The sequence below is a fragment of the Castor canadensis genome, chromosome 15, assembly GCF_047511655.1.
Source record: "Castor canadensis chromosome 15, mCasCan1.hap1v2, whole genome shotgun sequence".
Taxonomy (NCBI): domain Eukaryota; kingdom Metazoa; phylum Chordata; class Mammalia; order Rodentia; family Castoridae; genus Castor; species Castor canadensis.
In genome coordinates, this window is record NC_133400.1 from 66,915,484 (window position 1) to 66,940,439 (window position 24,956).

General features: G+C 39.9%; 1 protein-coding gene across 4 annotated transcripts in view; it reads right to left on the bottom strand.

Moving 5' to 3' along the window:
- Positions 1–5,999: 5,999 nt before the first annotated feature.
- The window catches only part of LOC141410490 (cyclin-Y-like), a 212,756-nt gene continuing 193,799 nt past the window's right edge, over positions 6,000–24,956 (bottom strand). For all 4 annotated transcript variants that reach the window (XM_074056395.1, XM_074056397.1, XM_074056398.1 and 1 more), the window contains exons 9-10: positions 9,774–16,379; positions 6,000–6,381 (exon numbers count right to left, since the gene is read on the bottom strand). In XM_074056395.1, the coding sequence (XP_073912496.1) occupies positions 16,307–16,379 (73 nt within the window). In that variant the 3' untranslated portion in view covers positions 6,000–6,381; positions 9,774–16,306. The remainder of the gene's footprint in view (positions 6,382–9,773; positions 16,380–24,956) is intronic.

Sequence of the window (24,956 nt, forward strand, 5' to 3'; positions counted from 1 at the left end):
GCCAGGGCCAGTAGGGGAGGAATGGTTGGTAGGCATGCTGCCAAGGGCCTTTGGGTTTTGAGTGGGGGCACGCCAGAGGACACCTTGTAGTTTGGATGAAACTGCAGGTTGAAGGGGTGGAGCGGGCGATGTATCCATAGGCACAACTGAGGAGGAAGTAGGTGCCTGCCCCACAGAAGCTGTTGGAAGTATGGGGGGGCCTTGTAGATTGCCTGAAACTGGAGGTTGAAGGGGTGGAGCGGGCGATGTATCCATAGGCACAACTGAGGAGGAAGTAGGTGCCTGCCCCACAGAAGCTGTTGGAAGTATGGGGGGGCCTTGTAGATTGCCTGAAACTGGAGGTTGAAGGGGTGGAGCGGGCGATGTATCCATAGGCACAACTGAGGAGGAAGTAGGTGCCTGCCCCACAGAAGCTGTTGGAAGTATGGGGGGGCCTTGTAGATTGCCTGAAACTGGAGGTTGAAGGGGTGGAGCGGGCGATGTATCCATAGGCACAACTGAGGAGGAAGTAGGTGCCTGCCCCACAGAAGCTGTTGGAAGTATGGGGGGGCCTTGTAGATTGCCTGAAACTGGAGGTTGAAGGGGTGGAGCGGGCGATGTATCCATAGGCACAACTGAGGAGGAAGTAGGTGCCTGCCCCACAGAAGCTGTTGGAAGTATGGGGGGGCCTTGTAGATTGCCTGAAACTGGAGGTTGAAGGGGTGGAGCGGGCGATGTATCCATAGGCACAACTGAGGAGGAAGTAGGTGCCTGCCCCACAGAAGCTGTTGGAAGTATGGGGGGGCCTTGTAGATTGACTGAAACTGCGGGTTGAAGGGGTGGAGGGGATGATGTATCCATAGGCACAACTGAGGAGGAAGTAGGTGCCTGCCCCACAGAAGCTGCTGAAGATGTTCCTGCAAAGGTCACTGAATGTGAAGAACTAAGGACAGCTGGAAGGCCAGTTGTCTTCGGAGGTGCGGGAGCTACAGTAGTAACCACACCAACCACCACTGGAAAAGATGGTGGGGCCTGTAGATTCTTCATCTTTTTCAAGTGCCCAACCAGTGGGATAGTGCTTAGGCCTGAGGTGGGGACGGAGGCTGGACAGGAAGCTGGCCTTTCTGCGGTCAGGGTCAGTGTGTGGCCAGGTGGCTTGGCAGGTGCAGGAGTTCCAGTGCTAACTACAACAGCAGGTCCTGGTAAGGACACTGCACAGTCAGGGTTCGGCATGGTCTTTGGGCTGGCCAGCAGTGGGGTAGCACCTGGGCCTGGTGCAGGGGTTGTAGTGCTGACTACATCGGCAGGTGCTGGTAAGGGTGGTGTGCAATCAGGGATCTCCACTGTCTTTGGATTGGCCAGCAGTGGGGTAGCACCTGGGCCTGGTGCAGGGGTGGTAGTGCTGACTACATCGGCAGGTGCTGGTAAGGGTGGTGTGCAGTCAGGGATCTCCACTGTCTTTGGACTGGCCAGCAGTGGGGTAGCACCTGGGCCTGGTGCAGGCGTGGGGTGTGAGGATGGCAAGGAAGCTGGCCCTATTGCAGGTAGCGTGAAAGTGAGGCAAGGCTCTTTAGTGACACAGTTAGAGGCCACAACAGTCTTGTCCTCCAGAGCCTTGCTAAACCACTGGAATCTGGCCTTCTTCTCTCTATGGACTTCAGGAGTGATAGGATAGGCAAGCAAGGGAGGTAAAGGGCAGGTCAGTGGGTCCCCGCACCGCTTGCGTTTCCTGCTCCCAGAGCTGCCAGGTGTGGGTAGTGACATGGAGGACTTTTTCTCCTTCCTTGTGGTGTCATCTGTAGCCCTTTGTCCATGGGACTCCTTGTCCATCACCTGGGGAGTGGGAGCAGTAGTACTAGAGCCATGCCCCAGCCCCTCCTCTCTTTTGTTCTTTGCTGTCCTCCCTGGCTGCTGGCAGTGGGAGGAAGCTGGTCCAGAGAGGAGGGCTGAGGTGTGCCCCCTCCTCTTCCACAGCTGGGAGACGCCTCCAGTGGAGCTGTAGGAACTCATGATTGCATTGCGCTTGGGCACTGGGATGCCACATGTGAACTTGCTTGGCGGGGAGCACCTAGAACACATGCGTGCCCGCTTATTTAAGGGGTCATCAGAGGTCTCAGAAGCGAGACTTCTCTTCAGGGGTACAGGTTTCTGTACAAGACTAGCAGAAGAGCCATCGGCCAGGAGGGGTTCAGATGTTGACGGGCTGCTCCCACTACTCTCATGGCACTTTCTCTTGCTTTTCTTGCCATCTCTAAGTATTTGGGACTCTTCCTCCACCCTACTTTGCATTGTCTCTTTGAGAGTGGCGTCCTTTGCACCTGGCTGCTGGGCATTTCTTGCTGGGGAGGCCAGCGTGGAGTTGGTCATCTGCCCTGCTCCTTCTTTCTGCACTATCCCTTTATTCGAGCCTTTCAAGGCATTCACTGTGGTCTCCTTTACGCTAGGCTCCTGGGCATTTCTTTCCCTGGAGGCCAGTGTCCAGCAGACCATCTGACGTGGCACTGGAGGTGGCCTCTGGTTGTTACTGCTGGGGCAAATCTGCTTGGTCGCTGGGTTGCAGACCATCCTGCAGTTTCCCGCACAGAGCCTGGCCCCTTGGGGGTGACTGATCCCGCAAGGGGTGAGCATACCCAGCTTGAGCCGGTACCGTTTTCCAGGTGCATCCAGGAACCCTGGCATGAAATCCCCAAAGGGGCAGTGGCAAGGTCTCCTATGGGCTAGAAGAGGGGCGGAGAGTGAGGGGTGGTTGGGCTGCAGGAGGTGGACCAGGGAGGGGTGCGAGGGGCCGGCGGGCGGTGGCCGTCCCTCCTGGGTGGGGAGCATCAGGGCCCCGGCTTACCCTTGTATCTGTACATATCAGCAGTTGAGCAAGGTAGTTCTCCTGGAGCAGTGTCGCGGACAGTCGCTCTACCAGTTTTGGTTTCCAGGGAACTTGTCCTAGGAGACTGGTAACATTCCATGACATGACAATCAAGGGTTCCAAATCCACGCGCGCGCCCGCGAGAGCCTCACGCTCGCGCGTTCCGGAGGAGCGAGGAGCAGGCGCGCCAACCTTGGTCTCCAGCTTCAGACTCCACAGGTCCATGGTGGCCCCACTGGTGATCAAAGCCCCGGGGACACCTGCAAGGGCCTGAGGCTCAGCAGAGACAGGACATGCACCACTGACTGCCCTGCTGTCTCACCAAAGCCTGGGCCCTCTCTCACACTCTCTAGGAAATGCCTGAAGTCCCTGGACATAGCAGCACCTTGCCTTATTTTTAGTGTTAATTGCTTTTTTAACTTACTGTTTGGTCATAATCATATATATTGAATCTGAGTATAAGAAGGGCTTACTATGGAAGGACCCTATCTGGTGAACCCAAACACACATGCAAGGGGTCTTTGAAGGTTTAAAAAAAAAAAAAAGAACCTCAAAAAAAATGAAGATAAATGAAAATGTAACTAGCCAATAGCCAACATAACCAAAAGAGAGTACTGGGGTAATGCCTAATTCCGGGCAAAAATGACGAAACAGGACAAGGACATTTGCTTAGTAATAATTGCCATGAAATTTTATACTCCACCTAACAGCATCAAAATATATGAACCACGTGACTTCCTAGCCAGACTAATGAGCACAGAGAAAAAAATAAAAGGGACACAAATAGGAAATGAATATCTGAATAGACCAAAGTTTGGACCAAATCTTAGGAGCTTTGTATTTCTATTCTAACCCAGGTTAAGCATTGCTCCTTGTGCCTTTACTGCTAGTTTGCCCCTCTGGCCTCCAGACTTCATATGTAAAATTGGCTTCTAAGGGAAGGAAGTTTAGCAGTATCAAGAGACTTAAATGTTAGAACTTTCTCTTTCCATGTGCATACTAACAAAATTAAATTCCATTCAAGAAGTAGAAAAAGAAGTCATCATCCAGAAACAGTTGTGAGTTGACAACAATTTCTTAATTTGGGCTTGTTCAAAAACTTCTCCATGGGTATATTCAAAGGCATATTCAGTTTATATTGTATTATTAAGAAAGAAATCCTGTAACTTTACAATTGAATGCCACTCTGAATATGATAGTCCTTGTCTCGAGGTCTAGAAAATTGGTATAATTTATAAGCTGTGAATGCTAGAGAAACAAAATCACACCCTTTAAACTGCATGTCTGGGGTGTTACTGCGGTGTCATTCGCCTCAGGGAGGCCATGGGAAACATTCCTGAGGACCCAGGAATTATAAGAAGGACACTTCTGGGGGACCAGAGATATATAGTATGTAGATTGATGTGAGACTGTGAGAAAGTCACTTAGCTTACCAGGGTCTAGACCGTGTGATCTGAAAATGTAGGGACGTATTTAGATGAAGAGAAACGAGACGTGGAAAGATATAAGTTGCCAACTCCATGATGACCTCTCCACTAATCAGGAGAACGAGTTTCAGGAACACTTCCAGAATGAATTGTACACTTGTGTAGCATGGAGATAGAGGCAGGGTAGTGTCCCTCTAGTTGTGTAGTATGTTTAGAGTAATCCTAGGTTATGAATATGTTATATGCCAATGGTCATGGTCACATGTACATTCCACAGTAACATCTGATAATGAAATGAGAACAGTGTTATAATACTTTGCAAACTATCAAAACTATCTTTCTTTTGAGACCTCAAGTGGATCAATTATATCAAGTATTTGACTAATAAGTTCCAGATTCATTAGTAAGAATTTCCACAATGAATTCATGCAAAATACCTGATTGTTTTTTCATAAAGGGACAATAAATTTTTAAAAAGCAGTCTGATGATATACTTTTATGCAATCATGAGTAAATTCCAAATTCTACAGGGTCAGGAAAGGAATCTAATAGGTACTGTAACTGCTTACTATAGGTATTAAGGCAACAAAGTCACTGCCCAGAGTTCAATCTTTCATAAGTTATCAAGGCTCAAAAGGAGGCAAAATCTGCCAAGTGGTTTAAAAAGATAATGTTTTCACAAGTGAATCAGAAGAGAGAGCACACATGTACTAACATGAGCACATTCCAACCAAGAGAAAAACATCTTGATTGAGTGAGTTTGAGAGTTGTCCAAATGTTTTACTTCCGTCATATGAAGTACCACATTCAAGAAAACCTTTTCTATTATGCTATATTTTTTCATTAAGGTTGAAAATTCCATGAAAGTACAAATATTGCTATTTTGCTCACTTATTCCACAAATACCTTGTGTCTGTCTCTAATAAGATGCCCAGCAAATGCTTGTGGCATGGATAAACAACCAAATAAATAAATGAACAAGACAATCATTGTTCTAACTTAATGTCTCAGGTATTTAATGACTATATAAATTACTGATTTTTAAGAATATCATTGAAATCAGACTATAGGAATAAAAATTCAGTCCCATCACATCAGAGACAATTTGTTAAAAAGGCTCTCTCACATCTAGCATGGTTTCCCCTACCATTTAGTCTACTGAATGGGGCAGAACGACCTTATACTGTGCAAGACAGTGTTTTTCACTTGCCAAATATTAGGATTTATTTCTTTTTAGCATCCTCAGGATTTTACTCCTTGTAGAAAGATTTTTGTATATGACAATATTATAAAAGAGTGTAACAATTGTTATGGGTGAACTTTTTTGGTTGTATTTTTTTTTTGGGGGGGTGGGGGAATGTTTACAATAGAGCCCAGGAATCCTTGTGGTTTGACTATCCAGACTTTCCTGGAAATGGTCATCAGACACATCAGAAAACTGCCCTTCTTCCTGCCAGTTTCATTCCTTTCCAGGAATAAACTCAAAAGAAACCCTTGAGCAAGAGCTCCCCAGTGACATCCCCTAATGATTAAACTAATTCTCTCACCACAAAAAAGTGAAGAAATATCAGCCTCATAACCTTTAAGAGACTGAGCACATTATCAGAATCATTAAAACTTAATAGTTATTCAAACAAGGCTAATCCTAAACTTTTGCACTTTTTTTTCCCCTCTAATAATCACCTGCTCTCTATTTAAATGTTTAATAGAGAACTACAACCAAACAAAGCACATTATTTTTTCTTACAAATTATTTTAATTAGACACTAGTGTAACAGCAGCAAAATGTATTTACAAACAAAGACCAATGACTAGGATTTCAAAGCATCTGACTGTGTTTAGTCCAAGCCTTTGCATGTTGTCCAACTTTCATCTGAAGTAAAAATGAAGGCTCCTGTTGGAAGTCACTGTAACAGAACAAATATCATTTGAGGCTCTGCCAGTGCTACAAACAATTACCAAATCCACAAAGTGCTCTTCTTTCTCTTTTCTTTCCATGAAAAAGAGCAAGGCAACAAGCAGGATGCATCCAGCTGGGCTTCTTTTGAGGAGATCTCTCTGTAATCAAACTCAACAGAGTTGCTTCTGGGGCATCAAACACCAAGAGGCTGCTTTCTGCAGAAAATAAATAAGCAGGTATCAAACATTCATGGAAGTTTTGATGAAGAAACTTTCTCGGTCTTTCCACATAGCAGACACTGAGCTACTGACATGTGCTCTACCTAGAAATAAGCACAGGACTTTTATTTTTCAGTCTGAATTCTATGTTATTAATTTGGACACTGCAATGATAAACTGACAAAATAATGAACATTGTGTAAACCTAGTTTTTGTATCAGAAACCTCATTGATGCAAGAGCATCAAAATATTCTTGTCATTCACCACTTCATTCACAAAAGGTCTATACAATTTCAAGCCACCTAATACATTTTAAATTTATTTTTAAAATGACAAAAATAAAACCTCAAAAGCAAAGTAACTGTTGTTTGTCATTAACCACTTCAAACAAATCTTTGCTTGAAATTTGTTCAAAGACAAGCTTAAATTTATTGCTTTCCAGTCAATTAGTTGTGCCGCTTTATAAATACTAATAGTTTGTAATTTTTTAAAACTTTTTCTGACTTTTTTCTTGCTTAACCCTAAAGTTATTCTTCTAATATCTTAACCTTTATTTTATGTTTGTATCTCCAATTTTTTAAAGAAATTTTTGTTTTTGGTGCTACTGGCACTTGAACTCAAGGCTCTGCGCTTGCTAGGTAGGCGCTTACCCACTTGAGCCATGCCCTAGCCCCCTCTGAAGAAATATTTTAAGACAGTTTGCCAAGCAAATGTTTCTTGACAGCTGACCATTAATTTTGTTTGTTTGTGGTACTGGGACTGAACCTAGGACCTCTTATGCTAAGCACATGCTATACCACTAAGCTATATCCCCAGGCTGACCATTAATTTTAAATGTGCTGGTGGTGAACTTCCCTATAAAACCAAAGCTAAGGTGCTGTCAAATGAACCTCAAGTCAACATATTTGTGGGTCTGACAGAAAAGTTCCATTTTTGACTGATAGAAACACACTTCTTTAGGGTAAAAGACAGACTGATCTTTAAAATTTTATTTACTCAGCAAACAAACCCTTAAATACTGGGATGAAAACCACTAATTTAGTACAATACCGAAAAACAATGTACTCTTTCTACATTCTTTTACCAGATCATAAAAATTTAAGCGTCTTGAGGATAGGAACATTAGATGTGATAGTGAAAACAAAACCAAAAGAAGTAAAACACACTTGATGTGATCTGAACACTGTAGTTATCTCCTACCTCTCTGAACATTTAGTTCTTGCTTTTTACAAAATCCATTTCGTTTTTCCCTTTTAAATGTCTATTAAAAGTTAACAGCTCACAAAGTAATGGCTAATGTGTATAAAGCACTGACTCTGCTCCATTGCACATGTATTACACTCTTCAATGCACACAAGGACAGTAGGAGGCGTCACCTATTTTACACTTGTGGCAACAGCCCCTGGAGGCACAGGCTAGTAAGTGAAGAGATGGATTTCAAACTAAACGGTCGGTTCCATTTCCCACACAACTTTTTTGAGGGAACTGTGAAAATGACTAGGTGTTTTATTGTGCCCGGTACATTTCATGCGTGAGGGCCATGTTCAGTCTTAGCATTCCATCACTTTAAAAATCCATGTGATTTACTGGTATGCAAATTATTTTTTTAAAAAAATCATAGTATTTTCACAAGAATGTGAATTCTGATTGTTTTGGTTCTGATTGGTTTTTGATCTGTCAAATATCTCATCTTCTTGTTGTTGGAGTTTTTAGATTTTTGGTTTTTAGACAGGGTCTCATTACATAGTCCAGGCTGTCCTCGAATTCATGTTCCTCTTGCCAGTGCCTTTCAGTGCTGGAATATGGTTCATCTTGTTGGTTTTAACGAACTACCTACTTACCAATAATCTTTGGATCTCGATTTTGTCACTCACTTTAGTCTATCCCTCTCAATTTCCAGTCATCTACAAATTCTGAAAGCAAGTCCTCTTTTTTTAAAGTTATTTTAAATAATGTGCCGTGACAGTGTCAGCATCCTCCTGGCAGATGGGGAGTGCACTAAGGCACTCTCAGGGGAAGTGGAGCTAAAGCAGCAAGCAGCCCCTCTGCCACCCCATCAGCCAGGACTGAAGTGGAGTCTGGAAGAAGCAGTGACAGGACATGCTCTCCCCACTGTATCTGGAGACAGGCTGCTAAGTGCCAACTTGTAAGACTCTGAGTTGTCAGGTTTTGTGTCCTGTCAAGGAAGCCCCACATTAGTTTCAGGTGAAAAGTAAGACAAAAACCGTGAAAGGCTTGTGGTACACGTGGGAATCCAACCCTCAGCCTGAAACACAGAGAAATTGCACCCCGCTGACAGATAAGACAAAGCCAGTTTTACCCACAAGTGTAACTGCAGTTATTGTGAAAAAGAATGGCTGAACCAAGTCACAGACACACACGGCCCAGTTGTTCAGATGCTCTGGTACCCTCAACAATGGCCCGTGGGGGAAGTAAGGGGAGCAAGGGCAAAAAGATAAAACTTCAAAATGGCCCGACAGACTGACTGGCAGTATGCGCGCGAAAAGCCAAACCCAGGCGCTGGTGAGCGCAGAACAATCCCTTCTTGGTGGCCGAGGCCCACCTCCTCCTCCACACGGGCATGCCAGGGGCAGGTTGGAGAGCCGAGCCTTCCAATCCGAACGCAGTGTTCCCTCGCCTAGGAGCTGCAAACGGCGAGTCTCCCCATCTTCGGAAGCCCAATGGCACCCTCTCCGTCCCCAGTGTCCCTGGACTGCAAGCCCTCCTCCAGCGTGAACTTGCCACTTGGTGGTCATCACCGCCGCTCGCAAAACCACCGCTTTCCCCCCAGCACCAACGAGTTCCCGAACCGCGGGGTCCAGACCCCGCCGGCCGGCATTTATTTAATAACGGACTTCGACCTAGTGGGCTGCGGTGGGGCTGGGAATCTGAACTTGAGTTTGCACCTTTCGGGGTTTTCTGCCATCAAGGCAGGCTTGGAAACAAGGCCTCAACTAAGCGTCCGGATCAACGTTTTGCACGTAAAAACGCTCAGGCGTTTTGCCAAACCACACTGGAGTGGCCGGTTCTCCGGCCGCGCGGCCATCGTGCCGGGTGTGGAGCTCAGGCCGCCTCCCCGCCGCAGGACCTGCGTCCGGGACAAGACGGGTCGAGCGACCGGGTGGACGCCCGTCCCCGCCGCCCCGCGACCCCGGAAGGCACAGGAACGGCGCGACGCAAGTCTCCGGACACCGAGGTCGCGTCCCGCCTCCCGCGCTCGCAGGCACGCAGGACCCGCGCTGCTGCGGGCGCGGGGAGGCCTCCGCTGGGCCGAGGGACGCGGCGGCTCGTCCTTCTGCGCGGCGAAGATGGCGGAGCCGGGCAGGCGGCAGAAGCAGGCCCGGAGCAGCCGCCTCAAGCCGCCGCCCTCCTTCATCGCGCCGCTTACCGGCAGCTGTGCGCGGCGCGCGCTCCGGCTCGGGCAGGTCCCCGAACAGGTCCATGGCGGAGGCCCCGCTCCACACCCTGAAGGCGCCGGCGCCATCAGTCACCGCGGCCCAGGCTTTAACATCCAGGCTTTAAACTCAAAATAACTTAAGTCAAATTCTGTTTTATATACACATGAACTATCTTAAAAAAAAACTTGGTCTATTTACTTCTCTAAGAGTCAGTTTTGTTATCCATAACGGGAATCATAGTAGCACCTACTTCAGAGGGTTCTTGGCAATGTTAAATGAGATGAGAGAGAGAAAGAGTTTAATTGTGCCAAGAACATAGTAAGCCCTCAATGTGCACTATTTTCATTTTTCAAGAATATGCTTAATATTTGCTGAGAAATACATTCTTGGATATAGGATAAATGATTGAAACTGAGACTAATTCATGTAGTTTATATATATTTCATGTTCAGAAGTTGTATAATTTCTATAATAAAGTCTTTATGGAGTTTGATGTCATTTTAATCAAATTTTGTTTATTTTCAAAGGTATTTTATTCTGAAGTCTGTTACAGAAGAGTTCTTGTGGCATTTATAGATAATGTTTGCTCAAAGACCAAATGTGGAATGTGGAATCACTGGGAGATAAATCTTCATATTTGCTTCTTCCTAGCTCTCATTTTGCCTTATTTATATAATTCAGGATAAATTAAAGAGATTCCTTTGTTTCATTCATGAAATATCTTTGCTAGGCCAGTATTTTGTAGCCAAATAATTCTTTATAAAATTAAAAGCAAGACTTTGAATATAAAAGCTTTCAATGACAAATACACAACTCTCAGTTTAAGTTAGAGACTATTTTGTAAATTCTCTTATTAAGAAGGTCCAAGCAATTGCCATACGCTCACAGCAGCTGCACTATCCACAGGTGTTAAACAGAAGTTACCATTTAAGTGTCTCACCACAAGTCACACTATGGAAACTACACCCTCACTCAAGAATGGTTTAGGTGACCCCTTCTGATTGCATGGTCCTCCTTTGATTCCATGCTGAATGCTATTGTACAATGTTGTATTTCTTAACTGATTCAAAGCTAACCAACATTATCGATTCAATAACTTACCTCACAGACATAGACATGTTCAGTTTGACTCTGGGCAGGCATGATGGATATCTCTGAGATGTGAAACATGCCGATGTTTCTCAGACACTGAATTGGTCATTGTCAAATGGAGCAGCTTGTTGGGCCAGCTAAATTCATTCAGCCTATGTAAAGATCTGCCTATATAGTATGTGAATGTAGATTTTCCACTTGCAAAACGCCTTAGAAATTTCAAAAGATTGAGTGGCTCGAGTCATCCCTCCAGTCACTGCCTGGTTTTATCTGATCAGCCAATCTTTTACAGACACAAGAGTGGTCACCACTCACAGCATTTAAGCACTGGCTACTCCTTTCAGATCATCAGCGCTTTGAAGCTTTGTGAGAGTCCATCTTTAATTTAGATAAAATATTTCACTCTGTAGATTCTGTAATACATTCACAAGGATGGGTGCATTTACTTCTAGAGTCATTGTTCTTCCACTCCATGGTTTTAGAGGTGACATTTAAACAATAGTATTTTGAGCTTTAAAGTCAAGGTTAAGGAAGGAATTTCACTTCTATGGTATAGCTCAGAGTATTGAGCAGTGGGCTCTGGTGTCAGAGCCAACAAAAACAAATCACTCAAACAAAATAAAAGAGCCAAAGTATGAACCCAAATCTAATCAAATAATATGTGGCTCAGGGAGAACTTTTCAATGAGAAAAAAAAAAAATCAATCCTCAACCAATATCCATAGCACACCAATGAATCAGAAAGGTTTTAAGGGAGGCTGAGTGCTAAGGAAGAACTTTCACCTGGGAGTGGGTGGTTCATACCTATAAACTTAGTCACTTGAGAGTCTGAAATCAGGAGGATAGCAGTTTGAGGCCAGCAGGGAAAACAGTTCATAAGACCCCATCTCCAAAAATAACCTGAACAAAATGGACTGGAGAATGCCTGCTTTGCATGTGACTGCTTGGCAAAGCCCTGAGTTGAAACTCTAGTGTCCCACCAAAAACAAAGAAACTTCCTTCCCTTCCCCTCCAATAGACTCTGAATTATATTGTCATAAAAACATTTTCTTTTTCTGAATTCTTATTACAATTAAATTTAGTAATTAAACCAGTTATTTATGCAATTATCTACTTAATTCTTAGCACTTCTGTTGGATGTATCATTTCAAGAGGCAGGAACAAAGTATTTTTTTACGGATACACAGAAGATGACCAACATTTATTTATTGATTAATATATATTTGGTGACTGAATCTCAAGATTGACATTTCTTAGCACCTAGAATATTAGATCTAGGGCAGATATTAAATCGCAGTTGACTCTACCTCTATTCTAATATGGGAATCCTCTCTCAAAGTACTTAGTGGATGATGATCTTGCACTGTGAACACTTCTTCTAATGAAGAGTCAGTAGGTAATTGAGAAACAGAGTTCTGTCACTCACACTCATTAGAAATTACTTTTGTCTAATGTCTCCTGTAACTTCTATCCATGTGTCAGTTCCAATCTCAGAAAAAATTAAAATGGAATCCATTCCTTCTATACAAAAGTACCTAATATATGGCAAGGTAGCCATGCTGTGCTCTTATAAGTCTTCCTTTCCCCGGGCTTACATCCTTGATTCTTCTGTTCCTCATACAATCTAGTTTTGATTTTCCTCACAATTAGTGTTTCTTTACTCAGCGTGTGTCCCAGTTCCACATCCATATCTCACAACACTGAAGGTAGTGTGATGCAGACATAGTAAAGTAAAGCCATTATCTTTCTTGAACTGAATCCTGTAATTTTGTTAGGGTAACTTAACTTTGCATTGTTAGTGGTATCTTAGAAACCCTATGAAGTTTAATTCTATTGGCTTGGCACATGGTTAGCCAAACTGTGATATCTCCTGGAAGTCTGGCACATTTTTTGTGCCATATGTGCACGAGTAACTATATTTAATTCTCATTGCCTTGACATACATATGTGGCATGGTCTATGTGTATGAAGTATCTTAAACAGGACCTATTCTATATCTTGCATACAAGAAGACAGAGGGGTTGTTCTTCTTCTTCCTTTTCTTCTGGTTATTTTCATTTGCCTCAGGATGCAACCAAATAAAAACAGGACTTTTTGTGGCTGTGATGATCATGCCAAATAGTTCAGTCCTAACCAACTGTCTTGATCTGCAAAGTGCAGCAGTGTAGTTCTCATTTCACTGATGACATATTTCCAAGGCTTTTAAAAATCAAGTTCAAGAAACAGTCATCACTATCTATGATCCCTAGGACTATGGCAACCTTATGGTATCCCTGCTTTCCTCCCATCATACTATTCCTGCTACTTCATACCAAGTCTTTATAGCTATGAACACAAAGAAAAAACCTGCCATATTCATATTTTACCTCCTGAATGTTATAAGTTTGCAAGTTATACTCTGTGATTGGTTCCAAAAAATACAACATAGTTTTTTGTAAGCTGATAAATGTGCATGTTTTTATACTTGGAACTACTCTGATGCCATACTAAGGCTTAATTCAACTCTTTCCCTCTTTTCTGTAAGGAAATAAACACACAATGTTTCTATATATTTATTTGTTCATTGAATTATTTATTTACTTTCGCCAAAGTAATACATAGACATATTTTTAAAGTCAAATACATCATGGGAAACAAAACAGTTATCTTCTCCATTTTTCTGTATTCTTAGGTCCTAACCCACACAAATAACCATTTTTATCTCCTTTAGTTGTTTTTTATGAAACAAAATATTACACATCTGTTTTTTGATTCTTTAGTTTTTTAGATTGTTTAAAGTTTTCCAATAATGAGAAAAGATTCTGTTGCACAAGCCACTGCTTTTCTGTTTTTTCTATAATACTCTTCTTTCTCCTTCTCCTCTTCTTTTTCTTTGCCTCTCACATTCTCAGATTTTCTTTTCCTCATTTCTGATGTTCTGATAAAATTTCATGATCCATTGTTCATGCACTGATGTTTTTCATGAGTTTTCCAGGCTCTTGGTGACCTCGATCTGAAAACTTATGATCTATCAGTTCTAGAATAACTTTTCCACTTCATTCAGTTTTCCTTTTGGGAACTCGGAATAGTCACTTATGTCTTTCGGAAACAGGTTTTCATCTTTTTGTCTTTCAGTGATACTTCTGGAAATATTGCCTTTGGAATATATTATATTCTAAATGTTTGATTGATCATAAGGTTTCTGTTATTCTGTTTATAGTTGGCAAATGTTCTTTCTTGTTTGAGAGATGCTTGTTTGTTAAAGGACCCTGTTCTTGTTTCAAATACAGTATCTTATCTTATTGAGAACTTGAAGTGAAATTTCAAGTTTTATGTACTTTCTTTTTCCACTTGGATTCCTCTAGGTTTTCCACTCCCACTTTTTCCCTTTGTCTCTTCCTTTTTTATATTAGGGATTTCAAATTCCTGATTTTCCCTGGCCAGGATTTTCTTAAGTATGCCATCCTAAAATAGAATTAAAACTCTGGGTAACAGCAGCTGTGGGCTGATAGCCCTAATGATGAATGATAAGGTAGGGATGGATCCTGCTATTTGGCTTGAAGTATCCTCATGAAAGTTTTTATAAAGTCTTTTCTTCTGGGCCAGTATTTTGACCCAAAAAAGGTAACCTTCTAGGCTCCTGCCAAATGTGGCCTGTGATCTGCATTCTGAGAGCCCCAAAGCAGGAGAGGACAGGTCAGAAAACCCCCAAAACAGAACAGGGGATTTTTCCTGATGAACCTCTCTCCACTGACTTTGAAAGAAAGAAATGGGGACTTCTTCTTTGCTAAAGTGACACACAAAATTCTCCCCAGGCTTAGGAAAAATGATCTAGATGTCTACCTGCTCCTTAAATAGAAATTTCTAGAAATCTTCCTAATTTCAACTATACTCCCTAAGCCAAACCTAGAGATATCTAGATTCCTAGGACTTTTGGGGTTATACAGAATGAATTGATGGACTTATTTTTAGTATCACCTCAACAAATTCTTCTTACTCATGAGTAATTAATTAAGTAACATCTGTTTTCTATTTTACAAATGAAAAAATTTTAAATATAAATATTCATCATGCAAATCTGGTACACACTTTCACTAAAGAAATTCATTATTGTTTATTTGAAGTTCAAATTTAATTGAGTGTCCTATATTTTATCCCACAACCCAGATACAGAGGAAAGCAGGGTAAGAAAATGTTAGGAATGTTGATATTCCTACCTTACAAATGTGGAAAATCAGGAGATAGTATATGGGTTTGATGGTACAAAACTTAAGACTTTTCAAATATAATATTTCTATTTTCAAAGGTAAGTAATAAAGTTATTAATCAAAATGTTTTAGGAAAGAGAATAGGATGTAGGAAGTAATGCAACTAATACCTTCAGCTATTACAGCAGAAAAATCACTAACAATGTACTAACATCTAAAGTTGAGAAATAAAAAAGCATCCAACATGAGCAACTTCTAGAAAATGGAAAAGTAGAACAATTATCTCTGAGCACCAGGAAGCTGGTACAATGACATGGAGAAGTTTATGCATTTTCATATAAGCCTATACCTTTTGATTTAAAAAAAATTAAGTTATATTAAAATTTTTATTTAAAAAATTAGGTAAATCATCTTACTTCTAATACCATGTTTATTCTTTTTTTTTTTTTTTAAAAAAGGAAAGGTATCATGACCATATTAAGTTTCTATAGCCTTGACTTATTACATCTTAATTTTTGAAATGTCAGAGTCAGGATAACTTAAGTTTCAAGGAAAGAAGTTTACTGGGGAAATTGGATTTCTCTTTTCTTTTATAAGAAGAGACCTTTTGTCAGTAAAAGTGTCGAACATGAAAGCAAAACTCCAGCAGGTGATAATATGATAATAATCTTACTTTCATGAACAAGCAGTCAAGAAAAACACATTCACTTGTCTCCTTCCAAAGCTTGCTATAGTTACTGTCAGATGTCTGAGCAATGTTCCCATTTTCAATAATGATTAAATAAGTAATTGTTTCATTAGTCTTAATCTTGTGGTTTACTGTAATCTAGGTTTCATGAATAAGCATACTAATTTGTCTGATTAATTTCCTTCCAGCAGTAATTTCAGCTAATAAGAGTGATAAAGGCAATACACACAAAATGTAACATTCCTATAATTACTAACTAAGGTTATTTTTCAGATAATGGAGAGGAAGACATGGGGTAGTTTATGTGAGTTTTCCAAGCCCAGTCAGACAGTGAACAGTGGACCTAGTCTATCATCTTCAGAATCCACTGTCAAAACCATTATCATGACTGCCACCTTAGGAAGCAAGTTCATTCTTCCAAAACAACAGCTATTTAAAGAAACTGGCTATTGGATTATTAAAAACTACTGAAAAATTCCAATGAAGTCTGAGTGTTTTTGTATGGATAAACTCCATGAGGCATGCAAAAATCTTGTTTATTTTCACTGATAAATGCACTAATAAGAATCCCATGGAGAGAAATGAGATAGCAGATAAAAATACTTACTGCATTCCAGTATTTCCACAGACCTGAAATAAAACCTAAGGCATATGGCTATAAGGAAAGGTAGGCAATTTAAAAAGGCAGGGGAGGCCACTAGTTAAAGGATAGACCAGAAGAAGTAGAAAAATATGGAACTTTTGACCTATGAAAGAAACAAAGGGAAGGCCTCAATTGGTTGGAGCCTAGAGTAGCCCTGAATCCTGATTCCCGCCCCCTACACAGGTTAGCTCCAGGAGCAGGCAATCTCTACTGAGCAGGATCCAACCAACTCCATACCTAGACCCACTGTGTATTTGTGTGGCAAGAGATAGTCACACACCAGTTGGCATGTTGTAAACAGAATGCTAACCTGGCAGGATAAGGGAAAGATAGCAAACAGACATCCCAGAGCCAACATGAGCCTTAGTCTCCTGAACAGGGCAAAGAGCCATGTGCACAGGGAAAGCCAAAGGAGTGGGCAAATGCAGTGGAGAGCACTCTAAGACACTTAATCCCTAGACCTGCTGCCTTATGGGGCAAGACTTGGCAACATGCCATGTTGTAAACAAAGCATTAGGCTAGAGGCATGGCTCAAGTGATGCAGCACTTGCCTAGCAAGTGCAAGGCCCTGAGTTCAAACCTCAGTACCACCAAAATAAATAAATAAGTAAAGCATTAGCTCAGTGGTTGGGGGAAGATGCCAAACTTCACTGCTGGCATGGCACTAAGCAGAGCCTGAATCCCCTGTCCACCACAAAGCACTGCAGATACAGGGCAAGCTACAGAAGAAGCCAAAGTCAATGGAGAACATCCAAACCTGTTTTATCCCTAGACCCACCACCCCACAGGGCAAGAGCTAGCTGTTCACCAAGCTGTAAAAAGAGCACTAGCCTGGGAGGATAGGGGAAAGAGGACAAACTTCACTTGCAAATGATCAAGAGCTTTCCAGAGTGCTGAGTTACCCATCCAGGGCAAGGAGCAGGCATATGGATGGACTCAAGAAGGGGGCATATTAGCAGGGTGCACCTTGACCCATTACCTGCACATGGAGGCTGCCCCCTCAGTTGCTGCCACACATGGCTTGAGCTGAGCAACCCCCACCACAACCACCAAGCAGCCATACCCCAGAGCAGCCCCATCCTGTGGAATTGCTGCTACTCCACATGACCTGCCCCAAACCACCTCTACTCACTACCAGTGGCCCAGAGACCTAATCGACCACTGACAGCCATATACTCAGGCTGACCCTCAGGGGACTCTCAGACAATCCCAGGCCTAGGAGGGAACCGGCAGTGAACGCATGGGGCCAAGCACAGACAGAACACTGAGGGTGAGAGGCTGGAGGAGAACATCGGCTGCACTGATGGTGCATAGCTGGTATACACTCCCCTCCTGAGCAAAGAAGTACTGACTTTTATTTTTCATTTTATTTTTCTGATTTTTATTTCTTTTACTTTCTTCTTTTAATCATTCTTAATTTTTCCTGAATTTTTAATCTTCCTGGCTACATTGTCTTTCTTCACCATGATTATATTTTATTCCCACACACTATTATTTCCTATATTCTCATCCCATGCACTTCACCTTCCTACATCTTTCTTTTTCCTTTGTGCTCCCCTTACCACTCTCATTTTCACTACTCCTTAAATCCTATAACATTAATATTTTTTAACCTCCTAATGTACCCTATAAGAACCCTAAATCCATTTATACATAACTTAATGGGGAGTGTAGGTGAAGTTTCCAATTATTCCTTACTTCATTTAAATATCTGGTTTAGTTTTGAATTGGTGGTTTTGTTATTGTTGAGCTATACCCCTAGGCCAGTGGTGGGAAATTGCACATCGACCCTGCCACTACTCAGTCCTGCCAGAACACTGAGAATATTGCAACTGAAAGACTATAGATGAATAAAAGCTCCAACCAATTATTTTGATCTCAGTTGCACAAATCCTAATGCAAAAACATAAAAAATATTTAAAAAAAATAAGACAACATGATTCCTTGAAAAGTCAACAATTCTAAAATAAAGGAATTGAATGATAGTGAAATGGATGAAATCTCAAGTAATGAACTCAAAGGAATCATGATAAGAATGGTGGGTGAATTAAGGAAGACATGTATAAACACCTGAATGAATTCAAAGAGAAAAAAAATAAACAGCTAAATGAAATAAGGAACACAATGCAGGGTATGAACAAGGAATTCAATAAAAATAAGTACTGAACAAAAGGCAAATCAAAATTTTGGAAATCATAAACTCAATATCGCAAATAAAAATCTTAGTTGAAAGGTTCACTAATAGACTAGACCAAGTTGAGGATAGACTATTAGGATTTGAAGATAAAGTAGAGGAAATAAAACATTCAGGTAAAGGTAAAAACATTTAGAAAGTACAAACAGAATATGGAAAACCACTGGGACAAAGACAATTCCTATAAAACATGGACATTTTAGAAGAAGAGGTCTAAACTAAAATCATCAAAAACATATTCAATAAAATAATAGCAGAAAGTTTCCCAAATGTTGAAAAAGAGATGGTCATCCAGGGATAGAAAGCTTTTAGGATTCCAGACAAACAGGACCAGAAAAGAACTTCTCCAAAGCATATTATAATTAAAATACTTCATACAGGTAATAAGAAAAGAACACTGAAAGCTGAAAAGAAGCACCAAAAAAACATTTAAAGGCCAACTGATTAAAATAACAGATTTCTCAGTAGAAACTCTAAAAGCAATGAAGGCATGGAGTGAAAGTATTTCAACCACTGAAAGAAAGTAAGTGTCAACTTAGATCGCTATACATAATAATTAAAGGAGAAATAAAAACTTTCCATAATAAACAAAAACTACAGGAATTTATAATCACTAAGCCAGCATTGCAGAAGATACTTAAAGGAATTATATACATAGAAGAGGAAGATAAATGCAACCAGGAAAATAAGAGAAAGAATAAATCTCACTAGATGAGAAGCTAAGTAAATGAGATTAGGAAAGTATTAAACTTTATTAAAAAAACAACAGAATGACAGAAATTACTATGTACTTTTCAATAAGAACTCTGAATGTTAATGGTCTCAATTCTCCAATAAAAAAATAAAGACTGGCAGATTGAATTAAAAAGCAAGACCCAATCATTTGTTGCCTATAAGAAATGCACTTCACTGGCAAAGACAAACCAGTCTTAAAGTGAAAGGCTGGAAAAAGATATTCCAAGCAAATGGAGTACAAAGCATGAAAGAGTAGCTACACTCATAAGTGATAAAGCAGAGTTCAAAAAAAAAATTAGTTAGAAGAAAAAGAATGTCACTTCACATTGATAAAGAGAACAATCCATAAAGAAGACAACACTTGTAAACATATACACACCATCGGTGAGCCCAATTTCATAAAACAAACACTACTGGATCTAAAGCCAGGGGTAGACCCCAACATAATAATACTGAATGACTCTTGCAAAACTGAACATCTCTTCATGATAAAAGCCCTAAACAAACCAGTAAACAGAAGAAATGCACCTCAACATAATAAAGGCTATACATGGCAAACCTGTAGTCAACATCATACTAAGTGGAAAAAAAACTGCAATAATTTCCTCTAAAGTTAGGAATGAGCCAAGGGTATCATCTCTCTCCACTCTTATTTAATATAGTGCTTGAATTCTTAACCAGAGCAATAATGCAAGAGAAAAACATAAAAGGGATATTAATAGAAAATGAATGATTCAAATTATCCCCGTTTACAGATAATAAGACCTTATACATAAAGACTCCTGCAAAAAGCACTTAGATCTGATCAATGCAACAATAAAAATTATGAACTGCTGAAGAAAGAAACTGAAGAAGACACTAGAAGATAGAAAGACCACCCATGTTTATGGATCAGAGAATTAATACTGTGAAAATGTTATATTACCAAAAGTAATCTATACATTCAATAGGATCCTCACCAAAATCCCAATGCCTTCCTTCAGACATATATGTCATTTTTTTCACAGAGATATAAAAATCAATCCAAAAAATCATTTGGAAGCACCAGAGACCCTGAATAGTCAAAGTAATCCTGAGCCAAAAGAGCAATGCAGAAGTATCACAATATCTGACTTCAAAGCATGTTACAGAACCATAGTAACAAAAACAGCATGGTACTGGCACAAAAACAGACACATAGACCAACAGAATAGAATAGAACATCCAGACATAAACCCTCACAGCTAGAGCCATCTGATATTCAACAAAGGTGCCAAAAACAAACATTGGAGTAACGACAGTCTCTTCAACAAATGATGTTGGAAAGTTGGATATCTATATGGAGCATACTGAAACTTATCTCTGTCTCTCACCCAGTACAAAAATCAATTCAAAATGGATCAAAGATCTTCATGTAATACACAAAACTTTGAAACGACTAAAGGAAAACATACAGAGAACACTTGAAAACATAGGCATAGGCAATGCCTTTCTGAACAGAACTCTAATTGCTCATGAAATAAGAGTGAGAATTGACAAATGCGATTGAATCAAATGAGAAGCTTCTGCACATCAAACAAAACGATTACCAGAATAAACAGACAGCAGACACAATGGGAGAAAATCTTTGAAAGCTCTTTGTTGGATAAAAGATTAATATTCAGAATATATAAAGAGCTCAAAAAATTAAGCAATGAAAGAACAAATAATTCACTTAATCAATGGGAAAATGACTTAACAGACAATTCTCTATAGAAGAAGTACAGATCAATACGTGAAAAAATATCCAATGTCCTTCCATAAAGGAAATGCAAATCAAAATGACACTAAGATTCCATCTCACACCAGTCAGAATGACTATCATTAAAAAAAAATGTTGAGGAGGGTGTGGAGAAAATTAAATCCTTATTTACTGTTAGTAGGAATGTGAGTTAGTGCAGCCCATATGAAAATCACAGTGCTGCAATACCACACTTGGGCATGTATCCAAAGGAATGTAAGTCAACATATAAAACAAAAACAAATACAACTCATGTTTAGAGCAGCACTATTCACAACAGCCAATCTATAGAATCAACCTACGTGCCCAAAAACCAATGAATGCAAAAAACAAAAGGGTATTTTTCAACCATAAAGTAGAATGAAACTATACAATTTGCAGGAAAATGGATGCAACTGGAGATCGCCATGTTGAGCAAGATAAGCCAAGCTCAGAAAAAGAAATATCACATTTTTGCTCATGTGTGGAATCTAGACCTAAAAATAATAATGAGAATGATGATAATGATAACACAACATGATTGTTAAAAGAGGACTATTTCAGGGGGGCAACCAGCAAAGAAGAGAGGGAGAGAAAGAGACAGTGCTTTTAAAGAGGAAGGGAGGAAGGGGGCTAAGAAAGAGTAAAAGAAGGACTGAATTTGATCAAAGTACAGTATAAACATGTACAGAAATATCACAATAAAACCCTTTTTTACAACTAATTTATGCTAATGAGAAAGGCCCAGAGGATTTCTAACTCTAGGCCAAGAGCCATGGGAGGCTTGAGCCACCTTCTGACAGTGAATGTGGTACACCAGAGAAACAGAAAAAGTGAATAGGAGAAAGTAAGTAAGTAAAAATTTCTCCTACAATTTTACTTAAGTTATCCACCTCTATATGTAACCTGAAAGTAATGGGTCCATTGAGCATCATTAAGCCCAGGCTGCTTTACAGTGTATCTCTACATAAGTATACTTCCTCTTGTAGGTGAAATTAAAAGAGTCAGGCTGTGAATCATAAAAACAAGCTGAACTATAAGCCAACTACTTCCATAAGAACTATGGTAGAATAAATATGTACCACCACGTAGACTTCTTCAGTTTGAAAGCACAGAAATGTGCTAAGAAACACATTTGTAAAGCACAAGAAAATCTCCAAAATAGTAAGGCTTACACATTTTATATTCACCAGGGTTTTAAGTCAGTTGAAATGATAAATACCATTTTGAAACACCCTCATTTACAAGACAAAGATGATAGACCTGCCTGTCAGTGCTGTTATGAAGATCAATTGGGATAAGCATATACAAAGCCTAAATGCTTGCAGATCACACAAGGAGAAAACTTTTGTTAATATCCTTCACTTTCTATGTACATATTCAATAAATGACTTAAGGGGTTTGGTGAAGTTAGCAAGTACATTTTTGAAATAGATGACCATGAAGCATAGATCATGTCTATAGACTAATATATTAAGTGAAATAAGCCAGGCAGAGAAAGGCAAATGCTGAATGATCTCACTCACGTGTGGAATCTAAATAAGTTAATCTCATAGAAGCAGAGGCTATATAAGAGGCTTGGGTGGCCAGATCAGGCTAAAGGGGGCAGGGTAGATGTTGGTCAAAGATACATATAATTGTGATTAAATAGAAAATAGGTTTCTAAATGAATCCAGGAAGGTAAATATAGACAGACAGAAAGTAGACATTCCTGCCTATCTGGGATCAGGGCGTGGGGAGAAAGGAATGGGAATAGGGGGATGAAGGTAATTACTATATGGTTATATAGCTTCTTTTATATGTGACAAAAATGTTCTAAAATTGATTGTGGTGATGGTTGTACCATGTACATACTAAGAATTACTGGATTGTACATGGTAAATGGGTAAATTATATGATACATGGATTATATCTCAATAAAGCCTTTTTTAAAAACACTAAATCAAGACAGCACTTCTCAGATCAAAATGTGCATACTCATTTAGTTTACAAAATGTTTACATTGTTAGTATATTAAATAAGAATAGTAATAGTGAAAGATATATTTATTGCAGGAAATTGAATTTATTGCTTGTAATGACCTCACTAGCCTCATGTTAATTTAATTCAGCCATAAGGTATTGGCAAGATTCTATTGCTAGTTACACTAGTTTTCTCTTGCAGACTCAAACTATGAACGACTTTATCCAAAGATTAAATCCAAACATAATTTAAAGCTTCATTCTTTCAACCTTCAAGAAGAAAGTAGTCTAGTTGGGTTGGAGACATGTAATTAGCAGAATGAAAAATAAGTCAATGGAAAGATGTTCTAAAGAATGGCGGTGGCTTTAACAAAGGATCTGCCTCAGGCTGCCTGGTAAAGGCAAGGTAGGCTTCAGTGAAAGACCCTGAGCTGAAAAATAGCTTCAACCTAGTTTCGAGAAACATGGGGATTAAACCATGTGGTGTTGAAAGTGACAACACACATCATATAAGAATACTGGCGTAGTTATTCGTATTGGTCATCTACTACAGCTTAGCATACAACCACAACAACACAGAGACGCTGATAACAGCATTTATTATCTCGCACTTTCTGTAAATAAAGGACTTGAATTTGAGAGAAACTTAAAGGAAAAAGACACAGAGATAAGACCTGAAGATGGACAGTGTTTCAGGTGGGCTGGCCACCCATATGGCAAAAACATAACAAAGCCTGTTTTGGAATCTACCAACTAGCTCATTATTTCTGGATTTTAAAAAGGGACAATAGCAGGAATAGAATAGGAAAGGTAGGCAGCGACTATATCATGAAGGTTTTGCATGCCACATAAAGATTTTACTTCTGAGGCTATAGGCAGTCATTAAAAGAATTTGAGTAGGGCAGTAATATGATCACATTTTCATTTGAATTAGGTCATTTTGGCAGAAGTGAGACAGATGAATTGGGGGAGGGAGACAGGAGGGCAAATGGAATGAGATGAAATTCACAGACAAGTACACATATTGATGATTAAGTGACTGGTGGCCTGAGCTGTGTCAGCTGTGGTCAGGATAGAGAAAAGAAAGTGAAAAAATTACAATAGGATTTGAGGAAATTTTTTTAATCTTACAGTTTTCTAACCTCCAAAGAGTTTTCAAAAAATTACACAAGGCTATTGAATTCATTTTCAGTTTAACTAAGAATGCTTGATGTCTTATAACAAACACATTTTGTAATTTTAGTATGAAACAGGTCGGTTTAAATTTAGGAATATTATTGGATAATGATGGCATTCATTGAGAAAAGGAATATAGGCTAGCAAGCAGAGCTGAATGAGAAAGAAACCAATTCAGTTGAGGGTGTTCATATTGAACTGCCTACACTACTAATATTGTATTTTGAGAAAAAATTGTTGCAATAAATTGTGGCCCAAAAAGGAGATAACTCACACTTGTAATTTTGGTTTAAACAATAGCTAAACATAATGTTAGAGAATAAATATGAGAAGGTTGAATTTTTGGCCATTTTATATGATTTCAGGATGAATTTGCTACGAAGTTAAGTAATTACATGACACATTTCAGAAGTTTCTGGGAGCAATAAAAATGGTACATTTATAATATGGGTAAAATTGCCCATTGTACTCATTCAAGGTAAAAAGAAGCAATGTCTCAAACTGGAGACATCAAGGATGAAGGAGCAGACTAAGCAAGATTTATGCCTTTTCCTGGAAGCAGACCTGAATACATCACTTTGAAACCCAATGATTTAAATGGCTATCTTCAGGATTTATTTATGTGAGATATATACCTAACATCTCAAGTAACAATTACCATTATCTCTTGAAACCCAACATAATTCCTTGATTACTGATTGTTTAGTAATCATCTGTTGAAAAGAAACTTTTGACCATATCATGTTTAGTATGCCATAAT